This window comes from Anser brachyrhynchus (assembly GCF_964034855.1).
Source record: "Anser brachyrhynchus genome assembly, chromosome: 24".
In the NCBI taxonomy this organism is placed as follows: Eukaryota; Metazoa; Chordata; class Aves; order Anseriformes; family Anatidae; genus Anser; species Anser brachyrhynchus.
Window position 1 is genome coordinate 4,174,077 of NC_137717.1, and position 23,468 is coordinate 4,197,544.

The 23,468-nt window shown below is 54.6% G+C and overlaps 2 protein-coding genes and 1 long non-coding RNA gene across 7 annotated transcripts in view; 1 reads left to right on the forward strand and 2 right to left on the reverse strand.

The window, feature by feature from the left end:
• SLC9A1 (solute carrier family 9 member A1) overlaps positions 1 to 4,646 on the reverse strand; it is a 30,427-nt gene extending 25,781 nt beyond the window's left edge. The window contains exon 1 of one of the 2 annotated variants that reach the window (XM_080567327.1): positions 4,071 to 4,646. In XM_080567327.1, coding sequence (XP_080423453.1) covers positions 4,071 to 4,404 — 334 coding nt within the window. In that variant the 5' untranslated portion in view covers positions 4,405 to 4,646. The remainder of the gene's footprint in view (positions 1 to 4,070) is intronic. The other variant, XM_080567326.1, reaches the window with a different exon arrangement.
• A 1,812-nt stretch (positions 4,647 to 6,458) lies between these two features.
• On the reverse strand, positions 6,459 to 12,004 carry LOC308182573. Its single transcript, XR_013941892.1, has 4 exons — positions 11,641 to 12,004; positions 9,213 to 9,278; positions 7,555 to 7,656; positions 6,459 to 6,692 (listed from the first exon to the last, which is right to left on the reverse strand). It is a non-coding gene; the product is annotated as an uncharacterized lncRNA (long non-coding RNA).
• WDTC1 (WD and tetratricopeptide repeats 1) overlaps positions 8,767 to 23,468 on the forward strand; it is a 28,835-nt gene continuing 14,133 nt past the window's right edge. Inside the window, exons 1-6 of one of the 4 annotated variants that reach the window (XM_080567440.1) lie at positions 8,767 to 9,099; positions 17,621 to 17,753; positions 19,996 to 20,079; positions 20,939 to 20,985; positions 22,188 to 22,299; positions 22,752 to 22,939. In XM_080567440.1, the coding sequence (XP_080423566.1) occupies positions 17,661 to 17,753; positions 19,996 to 20,079; positions 20,939 to 20,985; positions 22,188 to 22,299; positions 22,752 to 22,939 (524 nt within the window). In that variant the 5' untranslated portion in view covers positions 8,767 to 9,099; positions 17,621 to 17,660. Of the gene's footprint in view, positions 9,100 to 10,290; positions 10,346 to 10,427; positions 10,757 to 15,333; positions 15,531 to 17,620; positions 17,754 to 19,995; positions 20,080 to 20,938; positions 20,986 to 22,187; positions 22,300 to 22,751; positions 22,940 to 23,468 lie in introns of those variants that run through there. The other 3 variants (XM_080567439.1, XM_080567442.1, XM_080567441.1) reach the window with 3 other exon arrangements.

Here is a 23,468-nt window from a genome sequence, read left to right on the forward strand (position 1 = left end):
GGACAGGGGTGATGAGGGGGGATTTTCCTGCAGGCACCGGGACGGTGCTGGCTGCTGCCAGACGGGCTGTGAGAGACGGAGACACCCCGCACAGCCCCGGCCCAGGCACACCAACAGAGCAAGGGCTGCGGAGGGGGCAGAGAAGGCAGAGCAATGACTCAGTGATTACTACGGGCTCCGAGCAGAGCCCGCTGCACCGGGCGCTGAATTAGCGTCTCGCACGCACCAGCGAGCAAAAGCAGGGCAGGAGAGCTCGGCCACATAGCGCTGCCCCACAGGTACCCTCTGCAGCAGTCCCACGTGCAGGCGTGTAGGAAATAACGTCCCCGACACCTGCTTGAGCTGCTAGGTGCAGCGGTGAGGCTGCTCCGTGAAGGACCGTGGGGACCTGGGAGCTCTCCGATGCAGGAGAGCCACTCGGTGCAGCTGATCCTACAAATAACACGGCCGTCCTCCGTCAGACCTGGCCCCGGGATGGAAACGTGACTGCTGTGCTTTTCTGTTTTAAAAGGCAGGACCTGAGACGGGCTTTGGGGACGCAGCTAACCCCGCAGGTGGGCAGGAGCGGGTGCCGTGGCTGGTGGTTTGCAGCACAACTCCGACCACCAGGCCCCAGCCCGGGCCTGGACAAGCCATCGAGGGGACTGCTCACCACAAGCGGCTGTTTACAGCCCTGACTCACTCCTTCCCTTTCCCCCGAAACGGAAAACTATTTACAGCTGAACCCGAACGCTCCTCGTCGTCTCCTGGAGCCGTTGGAGCTGAAAGGTCGTTCCCCTCTGCTGCTGGGCTCAGGAAACCAGGTCTGTCCAGCCGGGCCTGTGCTGGGGACGGCACCCAGCCCTTCCCCACCCGCTCCTCCAGCGCCCTGCAAAGGAAACCCTCCCGGCGCCCTTACAAAGCCCTCGCAAACAGCCTCGAGGAGGTGAGTAAGGCAGCAGGGAGGCCGGGGACAGAGGGATTGGGACGTGCCGTGGAGGTCTGACGTCCTGGGGACACGCAACAGGCTGAGGCAAAGCCTCCTTGCGACACTGCAAGCTAACGCTGCTCCGCTCCTGGCACCGTCACCGCCAGATGTGGCCTGCACATAGCTGGTGGGGCGTTGGAAAAGCCCGGTCGTGTCTGTCCCTCCCCCCCCCTTCTCCTCCGCAGGCTGAAAATACTGCTCGAGCACGAAGGGAAGCAGGCAGCAGGCAGCAGCAGCCGTGCCCTTCCGCGCTGGGATGAGGCAACGCAGAAGCAGCCCACGCCTGCGAGACACGCGTCGGTCACAAGCGACATGTCCTGTCCCAAAAAGCGGGGTGCAGGAGTGAAACGAGGGGATGAAATGCCTCAAAGGGGCATCCCCAGGATCCCTGTACGTCTCCCCTTAAGCCCCAAAGGCTGTCTGTGAATTACCCAGAGCAGTAAGGAGAAACTGAGCAACAGGACAAGGGTCTGGCTGCATCTCCTGGCACAAGGAAGAGCTCTGTACGTGCTTCCGAGCCCCTGGACTGCCTATGCCGTGTGGTCACCCCCTGGTACCCCAGTGGGGGACACCCAGAGGCGATGTGCGGGGCTGAGACACGGCGGTGGCTCTGCAGGGCGCTCCTCCACCGCGCGCGGCTCCACCACCGGCCCACCCAGGGGCATCCCGAGCTGCAGGAAGGGGAGGTTGGGAGGCACCGAGCCCTCACGGGCAGCAAAGGCCAGGTCCCAGCCCAGGCTGCCTCAATTCCTGAATTCCCCCGCGTTGAGGAAAGCCCCTCGCTTGTCCCCCGCGCCGCTGCCTGCTCCCGGAGCATCGAGCCGTGAGCGCTACCGGCGCCTGCGGGGGAAACAAGGCTTGTTTTGCTGCTCCTGCAGAGCTTCTTCTGATGCAGGACAGGATGGATGGGGCGAGTATTTAGATGCGGAGCGGCGAGACGTCCGTGCAGGTCACAAGTCGAGGGAGCCTGAATATTCAGCTCTACCAGCAACGTGGGAACGGCACGCCGAGCTGGCCCCGCCGGCCCCCTCACTCTGACGCAGTTTCAAAACCCTGGGGAAGAGGACGAGGAAGAGGACGATGCCCCGTTACGGCTCTGCTGCCAAAGCCCCTGCTACTTCGGTAGCCGAAGGTACGGTTTTGGCATCAGCAGCATCCCTGCAGAGCACCTGCCATCCTCGAGGGACCCTTGCCAGAGTTGCAAGGCAGCTCCCAAAATACTCCCCATCACCGCACAGCCCTGCGGAATACTTTTAATGTGAACAAACCGAGCTCAGCTGACGACCAGAAATAACTTTCCACGCAACGCAAACAAACCCTAACTTCAGGGAAGGCTCCCAGAACAGCCTCTGGCTGCCCAAGGGGATGTCCCCGTGCCCCACGGGCCCTCCGCTGCCCACGGAGGGGCTTCGGGCAGCGAGCGGAGGTTCCCAAATTGTGCCCTGAGCTCGGCCGAGAGCAGGGCCCTGGCTGGACAGGGGCCAGCCGCGTTAGCCCCTCCTTTCTCCTCCGGCTTCCGCACAGATACTCCTGATTTCATCACTCTTCACTCCCCGAGACAGACAGCGGAGAACGCGGTGCAGTAGCCCCGAACGGCTAGCAGAGGTCGCTTAACATATGCTAGGTGAGGCATGGGAAAGAAGATTTCAGGGCTGCGTTTCCTGCGGCGAGGCTGCGTTCAGCTACGCGCGCTTTGAAGCATTTTGCTCCATGGGGGAAGCCCGGAAGGGATGAAGCCCGCGTGTCCCGCCTCGCCGCGCCGCTCTGCTCGCCCAGGAAGCCTCTGGGTCGGAAACGTTTTCACTGGTTTGCCTACGCGTGAATAAAACATGCAGGAGGGATTAGGAAAATGGGGTTTTACCAGCCTGTGCACTCTCGCAGCAGGCTGGGAATGGGATGAGATATTTTAGGGGAAAACTTAGGCAGGGAGTGTCTGCGCTCCTGGCCATGTCTGGGGTCTCTGGGACCCGCTGGACCAGGATGGAGCATGGTTTAAAGTGAGCTCCCGAGGGAAGTGTCCCTGGCTGTGATGTCTCAGGACCCCCAGCAAGATTTCAATCCGTTGCAGTGCTCCAGAAGGAACACTGCTGCTAGGGCTGCTACGGCTCTGATGGTAATTAAGGAACAAAATTAAGACAACACAGATCCTCCCTCCCTCCCGTCGCCCACTCTAGGGCTGGGACGGGCGAACATTTCACCTGCCCTCTCGGCTTAATCGCAGCCGAGAAATCCCCGGCTGGAGCAGGGCCAACGCGACCTCCCGAGGTCTGGCCCTCGGGTGCCGGCGGGCGCGAGGCGGTCGCACCGCGGCACGCCGGCGGGTGTTTCGCTCGCTATCGATCCAGCTGCAGAAGTTTGGGAAACACTCGGTCAACACCCGCCGGCCGCCCGGGCACGCCGCTGCGTTCCCGGGGCCGTCATCCCGCGGGGTCTGCTCCCAGCCCGCTGCCCCCGGCCGCTCGCCACCCTTCCCGCACGGGTCCTCGGGGGACACGCCGCGGCAGCAGGGGGTTTGGGATGCCCACCCCGATTCCCGGGAGGAAGGGGAGGCCGAAGCCGGGAGAAATTGTAAGTGATTTCTCCAAGGTTACAAAAGGCGTCTGTGGTTCGGGAAGGAAACAAAGCAACGAAGCCGACGCTTCCTCCCCAGTGCTGCCTGCCTCCCAAATGATGTAAAGGAAACCTAAAACGCCCCTTGCCCGAAGAGGGGATGGTCAGCGCTCGGGGAGCATCTTCGCTGATGCTCTGGGCATCAGGACAAGCAAGCCTGCCCCGACCAAGGGGGCTGGGGTGCCCGCTGCGCCGGCTGCCGGGCCTGCAGGAGACACAAGGTCGCGGGGAGAGCGATGAGACCCCCGTCCTGGGGTGCCCGGGGGGCTGCCCGGGGTGTGCAAGGGGATTTGCCTGGGGGTGCTGCCCCGTCCAGCCAGGGGGTCGCACCCGGGATGCTCCGGGGGTCCCACCCGGGATGCTCACAGCACCTCCCCCGTGAAGCCCGGGGGTCCCTCCCGGGGATACCGTGGGGCGCCCACCCGGGGGGTCGCTCGCGGTGGGGACCCTTCCCCTCACCCAGCACCCACCGCCGCCAGCACCGCCGACCTACCCAGCTTCATCAGGCAGGCCAGCAGGATCCAGAGGGAGATCTCGAAGGGGATGCGGACGTGCGAGTAGTCGATGTCCAGCACGGGGAAGGCTTTGCGGGGCTTGGCGTGCCCCTCGCCCGAGTGGTTGGCCGCCTGCTTGTTCAGCGGGTGCATCTCCTGCGCCGTGGCCGGCGGCGGCGCGGCCGTGATACCCCCGGGTTCCCCTCCCGGTACCGGTGCCGGGTGTCTCCGGGAAGGCTCGGAAGCCAACATGGGGTTGGCCTGCAAGCCCTGCCCGGGGAGCAGCGAGCCCAACAACACCAGCAGCACCCATGGCAGGAGGCGCAGGGCCATGGCGCAGGGCGCTGGGCGCGGCGGGGGCTCGCCGGGGACCGGGACCCACGGGAGGTTCGGGCTCGGAGCAACCCCGGCGGTAGCCTGCGAGGAACCGGGACCGGCACCGGGGCTTGGGCGGCGGAGGAACGGCGGAACATCCCCCGGAGCGGCCGGGGCGGCCGCGGGGAGGAGGCAGGGGCGGAGGCGGCCCCGCAGCGCCTGCGGAATGCAGCGCCCTGGGCACGGCGGCGGGGCCGGGCCGGGGGCAGGGCGGGGAGGGGCGGAAAAAGGGGGGAAAAAGGGGAAAAAAAGAAAAAAAAAGGGGAAGGGCGTGGGGGGGCGGAGGGGGTGGGGAAGGGGGGTGGGAGAGAGGGGGGTGGGGGGGCGCGAGGGGGAAGCGGGGGTGGGTGGAAAGGGGGTGGGGGGAATGGGGAGGGGGGTGGAAAGGGGGGTGCAGATGGAAAGGGGGAGCTGCAAAGGGGGGTGCAGGTGGTAAGGGGGTGCTGGGAAACGGGGGAAGTGGGGAGGGGGGCGGAAAGGGGGGGGGTAGCTGGGAAATGGGGTGCAACCGGGAACGGGGGGCTGCAAAGCGGGGGGTGCCGCGACGCGGTGCAGGTGGGAAGGGGGAGCTGCAAAGTGGGGTGCAACTGGGAAGGGGGGGTGCTGCGAGATGGGGTGTAACTGGAAAGGGGGGGGTTGAAATGGCGCAACTGGGAAGGGGGCACTGCAAAGTGGGGTGTGCTGTGAAACGGGGTGCAACTGGAAAGGGGGGGGTGTTTTGAAACGGGGTGCAACTGGAAAGGGGGGTGTGTTCTGAAACGGGGTGCAACTGGAAAGGGAGCACTGCCAAGCGGGGTGTGCTATGAAACGGGGTGCAGGTGGAACGGGGACACTGCAAATTGGGGTGCCACTGGGAAGGGGTGTGTGTTTTGAAACTGCAACTTGAAAGGGGCACTGGAAAGCAGGATGCAACTGGAAAGGGGGCATTGCAAAGTGGGGTGTGTTGTAAAACGGTGCAGCTGGAAAGGGGGGCACTTCAAAGTGGGGTGCGATTGGAAAGGGGGGTTGCAGGGCTGAGGGGCGTGCTGCAACGTGGGGCGCAGTTGGAAAGAGGGCACTGGAAGGGGGGTGGGGGGGGCTTTGCAAAGTGGGGTGGAACTGCAAAGGGCGTGCGCAGGGGCAAGGGGTGCACTGCAAGGCGGGGTGCAGCTGCAAAGCAGGGTTAGAACCCAACAGGGGGAGCAGAGGAGCAGGAGGGCACTACTGCAAGGCAGGGGGCGACTGCAAGGGGGGTGCATGGGTCAAGGGGTGCGGTGCAAAGCGGGGTGCAGTGCAAAGGGTGGGGCAGGGAAACGAGGGGGTGCTAGAGCAAGGTGGAGTGCAGTGCAGGGCAGGGTTCGGCTGAAAAGGGTGCACGGAGGAGAAGCGTGCGGCGGGCACGGGTGCAAGCCTCAGAGGTAGGTGCGGTGCAATGTGGTGCAATGCCAAAGGGAGGTGCGTGGAGGCAGGCTGAGCACGTGGAGGGGGATGAAAATGCGTGGAAGGGTGCACAGGGGCGAGGTGGGCACAAGGAGTCAAAGGGGCCGTAATGCAAGGTGCGAAAGGAAGGGAGGGAAGGGGGATCTGGGCCCAGGCCGGGCGGGTGCTGCTGCTGGAGGGGTGCAGTGGGGTGACACTGCAGGGCTGGGGACAGCAGAGCACTGGGAGAGCGGAGCAGCCGCCTGCCTCCTCTGCGTTTGCTGTTGGGAGAGGGGAACGGGGCGGTGGGATTTGCAAAGCTTCCAGCGGGGTTAGAAGGGGCCTGGTGGGCATTGGCTGTTATTCTAGGCTAACGGGCTGCTGTAACCCCATCTGCGCCTGTTGGTAGCTCCGTGCCCTTCGTCCTAGTCACCAGGAAATCTGATAAGGATCTAATAAAACCCCGGGCGTAGCGGGGGGGGGGGGGGGGGTTGTTCAGCACCACGGCGCCTGGGCTCCGCCACCCTGATTTCTTGGCTCTGCTGCGCTGTTCCTGAGCGTCACTGGAGCCATCAAAGCTGGCGCGAGTTTTGAACTGATTTAACAAGTGAAAGTCAAGGGCAAGTGAGCTTTTTGTTAAAAACACAGTCCCTGATCCTTGGGGGCACTTGGTGTGGGAAAGACGTGGGTTCTTGGCAAGGCGCATGGAAGGTAAAACCCAAGAGCTTTGAAGGTTACGCTTGCTGGTTTAGATCAGTGACGTTCCTCTTTTAAAATGGCATCAGCTTCCAGCGTGATGGTGCTTGGGGAAAGCTGCAGGAAACGCCGACGTTCGTCCTCTGGCAGACCTGGGCGGGAAGAGGGAGCACGCCGTGTTGCTGGTGGAAATGATCAACGACAAACGTGACCCATCAATTAACGTGGATCACGAGTCTGAGCAGGAACCAGCTAGGTGTGTCAATTCCTCTCTTCCGCTTGGTTATGTCCTCAATAGTCAAATTAATCTGTTTTACCAATTAAGCAAGAAATCCTGAACGTTTCTCCTTTTGAAAGAGCTTAGTCATAACTGGGTGAGAAGCCTGATCCTAGACTATGGCAGCTAATTTGTGTTTCAGCTGAAGCAGGATTGGTGCTGGGAGCATGCGGGCAACTAGACGCTGGTTCAGGAGCAAACACTGGCTCTGGTTTTCTTTCAGAAACAGTTCCGAGAAGCTAAAACCGGTACAATGTTCCCTTGAAATAACTGGGTCAGATTCGTCCACCTCCTCACGCCTAGATCAATCAACAGTCGTGGTGGGCTGGCACGAACCGTCTAGTATCTCACTATTGTACCTTTGCCAGTGGGGGATGCAGCATCAAATTAACTTCTTGCTACTTTGCAACTTTGCTACTTTGCTACTTTTCTTGCACTTGCCTGGCTGAATAACGCTGGCTGGACAGAGGCCTTTCAACCTATTGAACAGGCTGGTGCTCTGGAAATGACTTAAGTTGGTGCAAATTCTTGCCAAAGGGGAGAGATATTCCCGCTTCCTCCTGATCGGGACACAAAGACTTGGAGACATTCAATTAAATCTGCGTACCGGAGTTAATGAATCGTCTCTGCAGTGCTCTGATAGTGGCAAATATCCCCATCGGGGCCTGGGGGCTGAGCTGCCTTGGTACTTTTTTCAGCTGTTCCTAGCTCGTGTGCCATGAGAGGAGTCCAGTTACCTGCAGCTTTTTACGGCCCAGCCGAGACGCCCGCTTGAGAGTCTTGGAACTTGCACCACCCTCGCACTGGGAGGGAGCGTAACGAGGCTTGAGCTGCTTGGCCTGCAAAGGGAGAGCAAAACTACTGCGTGAATGGGCACCTGGAGCTTTAAAAATGTCCAATCAAGCAAATTGCGTAAGTTATAATACACCAGAGCTTATCCTATTGTATCCTGGAGAGCAACATCACGCACTGTGGATACAGCTCCTCCGCATTTAACTTCATAATTGTCTTCCTTGGAAAGATAAGGGTGTCCCTGGAAATACTTTGCACCTCTTTCCTTCAAGCAGCCGTGCAGCTGGGCACCTGCACTGACCCAAGTTCCTCCAGGCCACGGAAGCACACAATTTCACAACCAGCACCCACTAATACAGTACCCAGCAAATGCCCAGAGCTGTGTTTACATCTAAGTCGTGCAGGATTCAGTCCTCGTGTTGAGGAAAATCTGCAGCAAGGCTTTGCTCTTCCATAGTAGCTTTGACCAGAGCATCTGAATATTTTCCAGTAGACATTAATCATCAAAAGGTAAACATCTTTTACATTGCTCAGGGAGGCAAACCCAGCCAGACACACAAGAGAAGGGAACTGTTTTCTGTAGATTTGCTCAAAGAAACCGGGAATGCAAACCTTGCTGTACATACTGGCTGCTGTCCACGCTGGCTACACGAATATTTTTATACATGTATAGTCTATCTCTATATTAGACACAGCTGTTGCTTTCTCATCCTCTGTGTATTTATTTGAAAAAGATGAACTCGGCACAACTACCTCTCGGTTTATACTTTGATGCTGTTCCCCCATCCCTGCTTCCAACTCAATTGGCTGGGCAAAGTGGATGCAGGTCAGGCTTTCTGTCAAATGGTTTTCTTTTTCTCTGGTCTGCTCCAATAAACAACACAGTTAAGTGGAAAGTAAAGGATGCATGCCACTAAATTTTATTTCAGCTGCTCTAGTTGAACCATTTCTGCCTGCAAAAAAAATCTGGTCCAGCTCCAGCACTCACTGTCCGATGTCTGCAAGACAAACCGTGTTGCTTCTCTCTCACAGAGCAAGGTCTACACCTACAAACCTGTGTACATGTGTGCTGTGACTTCCTCACTATGCCATGGTGTGGAAAACTTAACTTTCTCGTGAATTTTCTACATTTTTTACACTATTTTTTTGTGTGTGTTTGCATGCATATGTGTAGCATACATTGATGACAGGAGATGTGTATTTACTGACAGCATTAAGTAATGCCTTCTGTCTGACTTAAATTATTTTCCCTCGTGTTATAAGCAGGCCAGGTCCAACTCTCAGGCAGTTTTATTCCTTGCTCCCTGTCTGTTTCTTGAGACTGAAAATCCAGCCACCCTATTTCATGAGGATACTCTCCGAGGTGGTTATATGGCACGACATTGGGCGCTGGGAAGAGAATGCCTTGTTTACATTCCCCAACGTGCCTCCAGTTCCCTTTGTGACCACAGTGAGTTCCTTAAACTCTGCAGCTCTGCAATTCAGAATGAGTAAGTACCCACAGCTCTCCTTGACTTCAGCCACTGTTATGTCTATCACCAGCTCTGAAAAAAATCAAGCCTTCTATGCCCCAATTTCCTCTCTGTCAGCAAGCAAAACTTACATGTCAAGGGCATCTGAAGCCTGACGGATTTTTGCGTGGAGCTTCAGATCCCCATGAGGACGGCAGCTGAGAAAAGAAGATAAAACCCTGTTGTAAGGGTGGTAGTGATGGATACCGATTATTATTTGTTTAATTAAAAGAGCCTGGACAGACGCAGAGGCAACAATTAATTATCTCCTGTAAAAACTTTGACCACGGCTAAATAAATTAATGGGTTATGAGATGAAGACAAATCATTAAAGCTAATAGTTGTTCTGTCCTTTATAAATCGAGAGGTATATGGGAAATTCCTCAAGCTCGCACATAACGTCTGATCTAAGAGGCTTTTTGCTCTGTTAACACAGAATAGGGGAGTAGCAATTTCCTTCTGTTGTGCAGCTGGAGTTATCTAGGAGCTGTAAAACGAAGTTCTAAACGAGAATTTAATCATTGAAGTTTATTAATAGACTTCAGAACGTTTAGTTGGGGATGTGAATCACAGAGGGATGAATGTTTAACTCCTGAAATATTTATTTCGCAGCCTCCTGAGAACAGGAGGGCTGCTTCCCCCGTGTCCAGCAGCATTGCACCTCCGGGCGCCCCACAGCAGCTGGAAGGCCAAGGCGCGGGGAAGGTTTTTTGCAAACACTGCCACCCCCTGGCTCTTTCCACAGAGTTATTTCTCCCCATAAGAAAATTAACTTTGTGCTGCCTGGGGGGAGCCTGAAGCTTAACGTGTGGGAATTGCTTGTGGAAGGGGCACTCGTGTAGGGCTGGGGGTTAGGATTTCCACGGGGACACGCTCTCAGGCTGACGGGGAGCCCAGGCCTTGGCCTTGCTGCCGCCGTGCCCGCCGAGGCCCAGCCCAGAGGCTCCCGGCCCGCAGACGGGCGGCGGCAGGGGGAGGCCGGGGCACGCCACGGGGGACGCCGCGGGCCCCCGGAGCCCCCTGAGGGGACTGCGTGAAGGGAGGCCCGGGCCTAACCCCTCCGCGGACTACAACTCCCAGCAGCCCTCGCGTGACACACCTCCCGCCCCCCCGCCTCGCCGATTGGCCGAGCCCTCCCGAAGCGCCCTCTCCCCTTTTTCCCGTTGGCTCGGGGGCGAGCTGTCAATCACGGGGCGGCGTCCCTCGGCAGGACGGGCCGGGGAAGGTATTCTCGAAAGCGACTTGCGTCGTTTGCGCGGGGCTGAGGCCGTGGCGGGTGCCCGGGGGGTGGTGGCGCAGTTGGCGTAGCGCATGCGTAGGGCGGGCGGCGGCGGCGGTGGTGGCGGGGGGGTGCTGCTGAGCCCCGGACAGGCGGAGGGGGGGCACCGGGACACGGGGCGGGGGGGCACGGCCGGGGCCGCTCCTGAGGGGCCCTCCCCTCTCCCAAGGGACCTCCCCGTAGCCGGGCCGCGGCCCCCGACGCTTTACGGGGGCCCTTTTGGCTTCCCCCCCAACCCCCCCCCCGCGCTCGGCCCCGTTTCCGTGTGTCCCCCCCCCCCGGTGTCGCCCCCCCCCGCATGGATGGAGCCGCGCAACTCCCGGTGCCCGCTGCGCCCGCCGCCGGGAGGCCTGACAGGTAACGGGACAACGGGACCCCCCCCCCCGGCCCGGCCCCTCCCCTCTCATCCCCCCCCCAGTGACACGCCCCCCCCCGTGTCCCTTTCCCTGACAGTTACCCCCCCCTTAACCCTTCCCTTTTCATTCCCCCCCATAACCCTTTCCCTGTCAGTGACCCTCCCGTACCCCATTTCCCGTCGGTTATCCCTCCCTGTACCCCATCCCCTCTCAGTGACCCCCCCTTGTACCCACTTTCCTGTCAGGTATCCCGCCCCCCCCATACTCCCTCCCTTATCAGTGCCCCTCCCCTTGTACCCCCTTCCCTCCCAGTGACCCCCCCTTGTACCTTCTTCCTTGTCAGTGACCCCCCCATACTCCCTCCCCTCCCAGTGACCCCCCCTTGTACCCTCTTTCCTGTCAGGTATCCTCCCCCATACCCCCTTCCCTGTCAGTGACCCCCCTGTACCCCTCCCCTCTCATTGACCCCCCCCTTGTACCTCCTTCCCTGTTTGTTAACCCCCCCATACCTCCTTCCCCTCTCAGTGACCCCCCCGCACCCATTTCCCTGTCAGTTTTTCCCCCCCCGTGCCCCCCTCCCCTCTCAGTGACCCCCCCATGCCCCCTCCCCTCTCACTGCCCCCCCCCACGCCCTCCTTCCCTGTCACTTACCCCACCCCGACCATCACCCCTATCCCCATCAGGTGCCCCTCACCCCTCCCAGCTGCCCCCCCCTATTTGCCAGCACCCCCGGCCCTGCTGGGACCCCCCCCCCCCACACCCACTGTCTTGTGCCTCCCCCAGCCCCTCTCCCCCTTCTGGGCTCTGCCCGCTCCCCTCTCCCCCACCCAGCCCTTCCCGTGGGACTTTTTCCCCTGCCCTTCTGGGCGTCCTGCGGCCCCTTACCTGGGCGGGAGACCGGCCTTGGCTCCTCTGCCCCCATTAAACTCCTTCCTGGGGCCGAGTGGCTCTGGCACCGGGCAGGTTTGGTGCTGGTCTCGCATCTTCCCCTTCTCCGCGCCGCGTCAGCTGGAGGACGAAGCCCGGAGCGGTGCGGGGTGGGCAGGAGCCCACCAAAGTTCCCCTGCTGCTGCTGCCCGCTTGTGCTGGGTCTCAGGTCCTGCCCGTCCTGGTGCAAGCAGCTCCTTCCTCTGGTGTTGGCTGGCTCTGCGTGCGGAGCCATCTGTCCTGGGGAGCGGCTGCTGCTGCTCCTGGCAACTCCTTCAGCTGTAGCAGAGCCGCCTTTTTGCTGGGTGTCTCCTGCTAACCAGGTCGCTTCCTCCTGTTTCCCTGGGTCTGTTATAAATCTGTCTGTGTATGTTTTAATTTGACCTGCGACCTCTTGGAAAGTCAAGGTAAAGGGGACAGGGAAAGTAAGTTGTGAGTCTCAAGAAGCCCGCCGAGTGATTGAGTTGGGTGCCGGTGGTGCACGGACAGCTGAAGGCATTTATAGATGCTAAAGGGGAGGGGAAGAGGGATCTTCCTTCGGGGTGAACCATGTATCCGCAAAGACTTGCAGGGTGTGAAATGGTGCTTTTTGTTTTTCAATGACCTTGAGTTCAGAGGCTGAGAAAGCGGGCACATCCAAACAGTTAGGAATCGCATCGCTCAGCTGAGAACGGGCCCGGCTGCTTTGGGGACGCTCTCCGCCTTGCTGGAGCTTTTTGGAAGGGCAGCAGGCCAGAGGTTTGGACTTTGGAGCTCGGCTCTGCAGGGTGCTCGGCCGTGTTGCTGCCTTAGCGCGTGTGTAAGTGGGGCGGGGGCGTGTGGGTGGCTCTGCGAGGGGAAACGTTCAGCCGCAAGAACACCCCTCCAACACCAGCTGCTTTGGGACCGTTCGATGGTAAAACGATGGGGTTGTTTGCGTTACGGGTGTCAGCGCTCTGCTCCTAGACTTCGAGCAAGTGTTTCAGGAAAATTAGAAGAGCCAGCTGCGGCAAGCCAGTGAATCTTGTAAGCGCCCCCTCCCCGAAGCACTCTTTGAAAGAGTTCTCCTGGAAACTCTGAAGTTTCTGTCACTGTAAATACACCCTAGCAGGTCTTGAGACCACAGCCTGCACAAATCTGTGACTTGTTAATTTTTGACTGCAGATTTAAAGGCCAAGTGTTGCGAAAGTGTGTTTTTTGTTTTTTTTTTTTTTTTTTGTCTCTGGAGCTTTGCACTGCAGGAGCAGGAGAGTCGGAGAAGTGAAGCACCGCTAACCGCAGGTGGGACGGGGTCTGCGCTTCAGGGTGCGGTTTGAGGAGAGGCTGGTACTGGGGACGGGGTGGTGGCGATGCTCCTGAAGGGTGATCGTGAAACGTGCTTCAGTGGTCCTCTAAAAAAGGACCAGAAAAGGTCTCGGTGATCTCTTAGGTGTATGCAAAGTGGCGCTGCTTGTGTGATCATCGCTGGTACCAACAGCGTGGATTTATCCCAAATTGTCCTTAAGTGGGACTTTATCCTCTCGTTTCATGAGTTGGTTGCGCTGGTTTAGGGAACAGCCAGGGAACTGCACGAGTGGTTAGGAAATGGTATTTCTGAAAGCGAACAGAACTTGTACGGCAGTGAGGTTTTGCCGAGAGATGTCCTACAGAGAGCGACGTGCCTTTGGGGGTGGCGTTTGGACGGGCTCTCCGAAGGGACTCGGTGACTGGAAGCCTATACGAGCCTAAGGGGTCGGAGGCGCTGGTTATTCTTCTCCAGTTATTTGTGGTTACTTTCCAGGAGACTTACAAGGCTTAGGGGTTTTCACGCTTTCTACTGGGGTCAGTTTTTAGCTAAATTGGAGGCAGATGATCCCCGTGTGCAACGGTGTGGTGCAGAATTAGGTATTCGTGGTGAGTGTGGGTCTGGGGCTGTGACCGGCTGTGCCTGATGGAAAAAGTCTGACCTGGAATGGGAGTTTGGGACTCCCTAATTCCTAGCCTGTGATTCCACAATAATTTAAGCTTGCCAAGGACTTTGCAGCTGTAGTTTCTTACTGCTGAATACCTCTCGAGCAGCAAAGAACAGCAAGAAAAGCTCCTCGAGTCTCCTTGGCCAAGCACGCGTGTGTTCTGGGAGGCCTTTAAGCATTTAACAGCGTTCAGTCAAACCTCTGTAAGCCAGAGAGACACCTTAGACTCATGTTTTCCCATTTGACTGTTTTTTTCCAAGCCTGTCTTTTTTTTTTAATAGTCAAACACTACGAAGTTTGCATTGGCATCTCAGGTATGCCAGCTACTCAACAATTTGCTGGTGTACAGCCTTGGATGCCGGTGTTAGTACATTTAAGGTCAGTTTTGCATCAAATGTTTTGTTTTAGACCCTTATTCACCCAGCTTTGCCAACCAAAGGACTGATTTCATGGGTGATTTTGTTGACCTTTAACTGTTAAGAGCTAAAGTGAAGACGTTGATCTCTTGAGATCTGCTGTGGACACCTCCAAGTTACTGCTGGGAAGCTCCACGGCACAGCTGCAATCCTACAAATCCTTGGTATCACTTGCAGAGACACCAACCTGCGGTGTGTTCCTGTGCTCCTTCAGAAAATGCGCGTGAAATGAACTCCAGAACGCGTACAGCTTCGTGGCAGGAGAGACTTTGTTGGAGGGGAAGGGAATTTGAGTCTTTCTTAAGGAGCAGGGGGATTCCGATGCTCATATTTTCTTCTGAACGTCCCGTTCGCACGGTCAGAGAGTAAATTTACGGTATTATTAGTGGTTTTGCAGTAACTTATTGAGAAGTAAATGGGCTTCTTGGTGTGGGTTCTTTATCTCTGCCGTGTGCAGTGTGGGAGGTCTGTGCCTTTCCAAGACCATGCGTTTCCCCAGGTGTATGCTTCAGGTCATTGGGTGAACTGGCGTGGCAGGTCGGTGTCGAATAAAAAGGAGTTGTCTAGAAATTAGCCACGACTAGAGGTAAGAGATGGGACAGAAACACTTCTAGGGGTCTTGAGAAGAGCACTGGGTGTTTGTCAGCTGGGAGGCGACAGCCTGCTCTGCTCCGGCATGGTTTTAGCCCTGGTAGACCTCCCGAGATCCAGAGAAAACCAAGCTGTTCCGGAGCAGGAAGATGAGAGATTTGGATCCTGCCTGGGGATCCCTCGCCGGAGGGCTGAGCTGCTGGGGTGCTGCGGGGGGATGAAGGTCTCTGCCCTGCTGTAGCTGTGGGTGGAGGAAGCACTTGTGCATCCCGGAGGGTTTGTTTAAGGAGGCCGGGAGGTGGGGATCTGGCCTAGGAGAAGGGCAGGAAGAGGCTGGTGAGCTGAAAAGGGTGCCTGGAGAGACGAGGTGAGAGATCGCAGATCCTCGGAGAAGCTTGGAGCTACTTTTTCAGCCAGCGCTCCTTGGCTGCTTGCAGAGCTTAGTAGGAAGGTGTCTAGAAACCACATCCCCGCGGATGTCTCCAGCAACGGAGCGTATTTAGCACAGCTGCCACGGGTCTGTAGAGCTGGCCCGGGACACGAGGAGCTGCTGGGCTGTCCGGGCTCCCCGTGTTCGCCTCTGCACCACGGTCGGTGTGATCCCTGCACGAGGTGGGCACCGAGGCGCTGCGCTCAGGTCTGGCTTCGTTTTCGGCTGCAGGAGGGAAGGAAGGAAGGAGGAGGAGCCCTTTGCTGCTGTTGCTGTCCCCTTGCAGACTTGGTCTCCGTAAACAGGCGGAACAACGCCAGTTCTAAGCTCGCGTGGAAAGGCAGAGGATAGGTATCAAAATGTGATAGCTTAATCATCCTACGACAGGAATTGGCGTGAAATATTGATGAGGAAATGCGTTCGCAGTGGTGCCTCTTGATATTAAGCCTGGGAGCGAGGCGACTCTTACTTAACGTGAGGGTAAGAAAGTTTGGGAAGCTTAAAACATGAAGTCCCTTCCTGGGCGGGCGTGCTAGCTTTCCCGGTGCTACTTCTGCAGGAGAAGGAACTTGGTTGAAGTACCGACGTGATGGCACGCTGGACAAGTACACACGCGCTAGGTCTGGTGATCGAGGACAGTTTTAGGCCAGCGGATTCTCGAGGAGCCCTGACCGAGTGTCCTTCAGCTGAACAGGCGATGGGGTGCAGCACAAGCTCAGCTAACCGCCCCAGCGGACGGGGAACGGGTCGAGCTTCTTCCTCCGCGGTGAGCTGGAGGCGTGTGGCAGCTGTGGTCTTACTGGAGGTGTCTGCTGTGGAAACTGGACGTGGTCCGGGGTGAGATGGCTGGCAGTGCTCACACCAGCGAGGAGTTGGTCCCACGTGCGGGCTGCAGGTGGCCCCACAGCGCTGGGTTCTCCCCTCCTGCTGCCTCGCCTTGCACCCAGGGCTGCTGGAATTTCGTCCATTTCGGCCTCAGCACGGACAAAGCAGGGCTCGAGCACAACCATAAGGGCTGCTCGCTGCAGGAGGGAGATCTTCAGAGATCCTCAAGCAGCTCTGCCTTTCTGTGTTGTATTTGAGAGCTCCTGTGGCTGCCCGAAATCCTGCCTAGGAGCCCGCTACACGACTGATCTTCAGTTTGGATGGCATTCCTTGCCACCTGTAGGTTTAATGTCATTTCTGGGTTCGCTGCAGGGTCGCATGGAGGAGCCAGCTGAGCTGGGGAGGCGCTTGGAGCCTCCGCCTGGAGGGAAGTCTGCAAACCGCTTGCAGGGAGGAGAGGTGGGCTCCTGGTACCGGCACCACGGGGAAGTGCCCGCACGCTGACGCTTTTCCCAAAGCCAGCTGGAGCTGGAGCTGGGGGCTCCGGGCACGCCGCGGTGCAGGAGCCTCAAGACATGTAGGGTCAGCTACGGCGTTGACCAAAAAGCCCTCGTTTGACCCAAACTGCTGGCTGGACCGGCGGGGAACAGGGCAGTGTTTGTCAGGCTGAACTCGGCGGAGCGGTTGGGTGCTGCGTTTCTGTGAAACAGTCTTGTTTCGGTGAATCAGCATTTCCTCGTTCAAGAGGACTCGTTTGGATATTTCGGCTTGCTCTGCTCGCGAATGCTCGTTAAAGGGAATTTCAAACTCTCGGCTTATGTAGGACAAAATGGTGTTTAAAATACGTGTTGTTTTTTTTTTTAAGAGAACTATAGAAATACCAAAATGGGACAGTGCAGGGCTTGTGGTATGGAAATGAGGTGAATGACATCATTTCGCAGAGACTAGCTGGTATTTTGCTAGGTAGCCTGTCTGGAGCAGGGTTGTGACAATTACTCTGCAGCTGGAATATTTTCTAGCAGGTATAGCTGATCTTACGGGGTTTCAGTTATTTAGGGTAGTGAATTAAGTCTGGAGCTCCGTAAGCGTGCGGAAATCTCTAATTCCTCCTGGAAATACAACTTGCAAAGGGCACCCCTTTCTATTGCTAATGTAAGGGGGTGTTCTGATGATAGCGTCACCTGATGGTTGGCTGTTGTGGTTTCTAAGGAAAACGTGTTTGATTATGTACTATAACATAGTTACTGTGACCAAATACAGTAAATGTACTTTTAAAATCTTTTTTAAAATGTACTGCAATCAAATATAGTAAATAAGAGAGGAGAGGTGGCCAAAAATATCACTGCCTTGTAGGTCCACGGTGTAGTAAGTCTTGTTGGTTTTGGGAAATGGGAAAAGCAAAATTGGATGTAAGTGGGCTGCACATACAAAAGTGGAAACCGTGAAACGGTGCGTCCTGCCCCTGGACTTGCAGGGTCTCTTTGCATGGCTTTTCTAGGCCGTTGTTGTCCTGGCGTCCTGCTCATTTTGAACTTGTCTGCAAACTGGGGGTGCCCTCCTCGGTTGGGTGTCCTTCAGCCCTGGGTTGCTCCCGCCCATCCTTGAGTTTCTTCAAGGAGCCTTTATAGAGAATTCTTCAGTTCCTGGCCACTGCAGGTTGGGGGTGGGTCGTCCTTCACAGTTTGTATGAACGTCCTAACCTGTTTGTCTGCCTGTCTTTGTTTGCTCCCTGTCGTGTTCCGCAGGTAATTAAATGCCCTTGGTGTGGATCTTGGCTCCGTTGGCATGCTTGGATGCACAGCGGCTCTTCCGATAGCTTCTTGCAAGAAGATGGCAAAAGCAAACATTACCAGAGACATCATCCACAGGCAGATCAAGGTACGTGTTAGCCAAACGTCCGCTTGCGTTGAGCGGGGAGCTGGTGGAGAAGCAGCGTTCACGCCGGGTCGGGAAATGCTCGTGGTGTTGCCTGTGCTTCTGAAGAGATCTCTGCCACCCGCATATTGATCAGCTGCATAAGGAGCTTAAGAGAACAAACGCACAGGACCTATCATTGTCCTTAATGAGGAGCTGGGGCAAAGTGGGGCATAACAAGAATACAATTCTTCTCCCTAGCAGGAGCACACCAAACTGGTTCCACGTTGGCAGGTCTGTTCCTTTACAGTACACCGCTGAAGAGAGAAATCTCTCTGCTTGTGTTTGGGCAACATAAAGGACCCTTAGCTGGCTTCCCCCACGAGTTTTTTGCCGACTTCTTTGTGTTCTTTTTGTGTGATCTTGCCATCAAAGGTATTTTCTGACTGTAGTAAGGCTAATGATCTCTCTCTGTGTCTGTCTTTTTTTGCCGTCTCTTTTTTTTCTTTAAAGAGTGATGTGTTTGCTTCCTTTGTGTAGGGAGAAACTTCTGTGGTCAGATCAGTCATCTGATGGCTGCATTAGTGAAATATCTCTTAACGTGAAAGGACTAGCTACAGCAGACACAATAGACAATTATTGCTTGGACTGGGAGGCCTTAAATCATTTGCAGCTTTGTTGGTAGCCGGAATTCACACAAGTGGCCTGTTAGTGGCCAGAACAAGGAACTAGGGGCTGGGATGCCACAGTTCAACATGCAGTTTGGTACCGAACCTTGCATGATAAGCTTGTAATTTAATCCATGTGCAAAGATTTATTTTGCTGCCCTAACAAGGAAGGGATGGTTCTGTGGTTGGAGCGCTAGCCTGGGACTTTTTCACACTGTTTGTTCTGTTAGGCTTTCATCCGTGACCTTGGGAAGGTTGCTAAGTCTGACAGTTCCTTGCAGGAGAAGCAATATCCTGCTGCACAGACCTCGCAAAGCTACTGAGGCTGCAACAGCAAGAAATTATAACTGCAACACCTTGCAATGGACCTGGGAGTGTTTTGGGAACGCTGTCTGTGAAAATATGTCAAGAGGTTTGAAGTTTGTAATGGAAGTTTCTCCGATAGCCTGTGGGGTTTTTTGTTTTGTTTGTCTTTTCCCCCTCCAATCTCCTTATACCTGTCTCCATTTTGTTCTCAAATATCTTTTAGCACATGGAGTTCATAGTTCACTGTTGGTCTGCATTGGCCACACGCTGTGCTTGTTCTTTGTGGCTGTTCTGTGACTACTGACGCGTTCCTAGCACCGTAAGGACAGGTTTTGACATCAGTGTTCTCTGTAAATGGTGATAACTGAGGCTGAGGTTGTCTTCACCTGACCGTGGTATGTCACGGGACAGGACTGGGGCTGGGTCAGGTGCTGGGAAGGGATCTCCTCGGACATTTGATGTTCCATTCAAAATATGACTTGTGTTCCCTTTCCTTCATGGCTGCCTCTGCAGTTGGCCTTCTTTCATCGAAGCCATCTGCTAATGCATCTGTGAACTCTGTGAGATCACAGGGGAAACAACTGTCCTGCTTTTCTTCACCTTCATTTGTACTGACGCAGTTCTGTGGCAGCTGTTCCCTCCACTGTAGAACAGGCTGTGCTGTGGTGCTGCAGCCACACGCTCCTGCTCCGTTTCTGATGAAATAAGCCATCTCCAGAGGATGCTGTCCAGTCGTGTTCCCCATTACATTTCCCAACGGTGATGGTAGATGCAGGGAACGGTGAGGATGACCTGGGAATGCTGAGATTACAAGTGCTTGACTCAAGTTTCAAAGTCATCTTTGGTGCTTCAGGAGAGATTCTGTGTAAGGACAGACTTCTCAGCTGCTCTAGTCCAGTACTGCAGTTCCCAGGAGTCAGTTTGTGAAATCCTTGCAGGGGTTTGAGACAGGCAGTCTTGAGCTCTTTCGTATCTTCCATTTCTGGCACAAAGGAGTCAACTTGGTCTTGGTGTGGGCCTCCTCAGAGTTTGCCTTAGCTGCCCAGCTGGAGCCCATCAATTAGGTAGAAATCATTTCAAACCAGTCCAGGGCAAGGATTGCAAAGTGTGTAAGCAGCTGGAGATGATGTGAATGATGTCCTCCTTCTGCAGGACTTGTCCCTGATGCTATGGACACCCCAATATCTGGCAAGGTCCCTCCGTGATTTTTATGGCTCATGAATCTTCTCTTAAAGGGAACAAGGAGAGTTTTGTTTGCTGTAGTCAGTGTGGCATTTGTTTGCTTCGTGCAGGAGAGGGGCGCACTGGGCTTTGAGCGACACTATCATGTCACCGACCCATTCATTCGGCGCCTGGGCCTGGAAGCAGAATTGCAGGTAAGTGGGCAGTGCTCAAAGAGCAAACACAACCGCTGGTTGTACAGCTTGGGACGGAACATACAGCAGGCTGGAGCGTATGGAATTCTCTCTTGTATGGGAGAGAGATACTGGTTATTAAGTCCCCTAAACTGTCTGCTGGAGAGCCTTTGACGGGTGTGCGTCAACTGACCCTAACAGTGGTGTCTGAAGAAGGCAACTGTCAACTCTTCCAGATATTCAGCTGTAAAGCCGAAGTGTAATGTGTTGTCTGAAGTGTGAGCTGTTGGATTGCAGTCTGACACAACTTAAAAAAAAAAAAACTTAAGATTGTCTTGATTTGGGGGAGGAAAGGATGCTTCTGTCTCCCTTTTCAGCCACCTCTCAACTGCTGCTCAGTGCTCTCCCAGTCTTCCCTGTTACAGTTGTTAGCTGATGTGGTTGAAGATGTATGATACAGTCACCGAGCAGCAAGGTGCTTCCAAAAGAGTTATCAAAACTGCATTTTCCCTGCAATCCCAGAGAACCTGTACATGTAATTTGTCAGCCTAGCCAAGGGCTTTTGAAGCAAAGTCACCTTTCCGTGTGTACAGCAGGATTTCATCAGTAGCCTCTGAGGCTGAACTGCCATTTTATTCAACACTACGTTGTTTTCTTTTTATTTGTTTCATTTTGTCTTTTCTACCCCAGCTGCTTATAGCATGTCTGTCTTTTCTGGAGGTGTTTATCTGCCATGTGGGTGTTCTTTTGCAGAATAAAAAGCTGCTTGTTTTAGAACAAGTTGTTATGTGTGGGGAGCTCGCTGCGTCCTTGCCTTAGAACAGCTCTGTTTGATAAGGCTGAAGTTTGTGTAATACTCTCTTCCCCTTTTTTTGCTCAGGGTCATTCTGGGTGTGTCAACTGTCTAGAATGGAATGAAAAAGGAGAGTAAGTATGCGACTTGATTCGGGGGATCAACAGACTGATAACCCAGGTTCTCCCAAGAGTAGGATGTAGGTCACCTTATCGTAAGCAGCTACTTCCCATAAATAAATTCGTAATAAAATGGATGAGGGCTCACGCTCAAAGTTTTGAACTGTAGTAGAGCTCAAGCTTCAGAGAAGCTTTATTTTGTTGAATATGTCTGGATACTGTTAGAAATGTGCATTTACTGAGCTCAGAAGGGAAATGGTCAGACTAAGAAGTGGAGACTGAAGGCTGCTCTCTTCTCTTAAGTGGCATTATGGATTATAATGGATCTTCAGGATTTGCCCAGCTGGTAGGAAGTGACATTTCCCTACCCCCTTCACTGTGCTGCTAAATGCTGATGCTGGGGACATGCACGTTAAGGAGGGAGGTACAGCATTCACCCCCCTCTCTGCAATTTTAGAGAGAAACTCATCATGAGAACATTTCGGTTAACCAAGTAGAATAAAGAGTATCTCCAAGAAAAATAACTGGATGGAAGAAAAAGCCTCTATTTCTTGACATGCCTCTTGTAAAATCCAAAGTCTGCTGTCTGATAGTCTTCAAAATTATTTACCAGTGAAAATTTCACATACTTGAGAGAGATCTGGCTCCAAGGAAATAAATTTAAAACAGCTGATGGTTGCAGATGTCAGATTCTTTTGCTTTAACAGAAGATAAACGCACGAGCACCTTGCAACGCTGCTGCCACACCCTGCACTTAAAAAGCAGTCTGTGAATCACTTAATGAGTCCTGTCTTGGGACTGCCCGGGCACATCTCAAGTCCAGGAATGAATGGCTTGGCTTGAGATCGGGTGTGATGTGGGAGCAGTTAATGCAGCCAGGCTAATAAGGAAAGTGGAGGCCCTGCATTTTGTTATTGACCAACACTCCTATTGTTTTTGCTGTGCCATCTGAGTCTGTGGTGAGCTGGGTCAAGATGCTAAACCAACAAAAAAAAAACTTGCTTTATTTTCTGTGGAGTTGATATTTGGCTGCTTTACTTCCTTGGACTGGCTGAGTGGAAAGCATCAAGAAAACAGAGCTGAGAAAAGAGGAAGGAAGGGGGCTTCTTAGAGCTGAATGAACTTAATGGCTATCTGTGGTCAAACCACTTTCAGAAATTGGTCATAGCTTGGAACAGAGGAGTCCATGATGCATACTTCTCTTCTGTTTCTTTTAGCTTGTTGGCCTCTGGCTCTGATGACCAGCATACCATTGTCTGGGATCCTCTGCACCACAAGAAACTCCTTTCTATGCACACGGGACATACTGCAAACATCTTTTCTGTCAAGGTATTTGAGTAGAAGGACTAAATGACTAACAAAATCAGCAGCCAAAGCAGTAAGAGAATAGCTTTTGAAATGTTGCTGGGAAATGTTTTCGTGCAAGCAATCCATTCCCTCAACCCCAATTGTGTAATATTTGTAATGTTAGGAAAAATTGTATTACATCCAGTTCCTGTGCTTCTTAGTCTGTGTAGCTCCTGGGCTTAGCTCCTTAACTCTGTAGAATCGAAGGAAATGGTTGTAGCAAATCAGGAGTTAAAGATACGAGATAAAGAGAGCAGTTTGTGTGTTACTGTCATTACCGACTCTTGAGTGTGCATGTGGAATATAGGTGGTAACGTGGGGCGTCCTGCGTTCCCAAAGCAAGCTGCTCTGCGACCTGCCACGGAAGCTCAGCGGTGTCTTTGTGAAGAGCCTCAGCACCTCTCAGGTCTGAATGTCAAATCTGTCGTCCACAGTTCTTGCCGCATTCGGGGGATCGGATCCTCATCACGGGAGCTGCCGATTCCAAGGTGCACGTCCACGACTTGACTGTCAAGGAAACCATCCACATGTTCGGAGATCACACAAACAGAGTTAAGCGGATTGCCACAGCTCCCATGTGGCCTAATACCTTCTGGAGTGCTGCAGAAGATGGGCTAATCAGGTACAGAATGAATTCTGCCCCAAAATGAATTGGATTAGGATCCATTGCAGTATGTGCTAAGCATAAATCTGGAGACTCTCTGTACTAAAGAGCTCAAGCTAATCTCTCCCTTTCCTGAAGCTGAAAGGATTCTTCTTGAAATGTAGATTCTCCTGATAAGTAGTCACCCAGCTCCTCTGTTTTCCTCCACTGAAAAGGGAGGACAAGAAGGGAATAGCTGTATCAAATGGAAGGTAGGAAGGCAGAAGCAACACTGAGTGAAGCTTCCGTTCAGAGTCATTGAGACTTAATGAGTAGATGCAACTGCGGGAGGCTGTTCATACTGTGTACTGTTTGTTAGGTCGTGGCCCAGAGTGTAATTTAGAGCTTGACTAAATCTGTGCATGTTATGGAGCTGGTTTTAGTGATTATCCTGATGTTGAGGCCTAGCGTTTACTGAACTGGTTTGCTCCCAGTAACCTGTGGCACAAATGCCTGTTAGTGGTAGTGTCATCTCTTCGCGTACAAGCCAGATAATTAAACGTAGGTC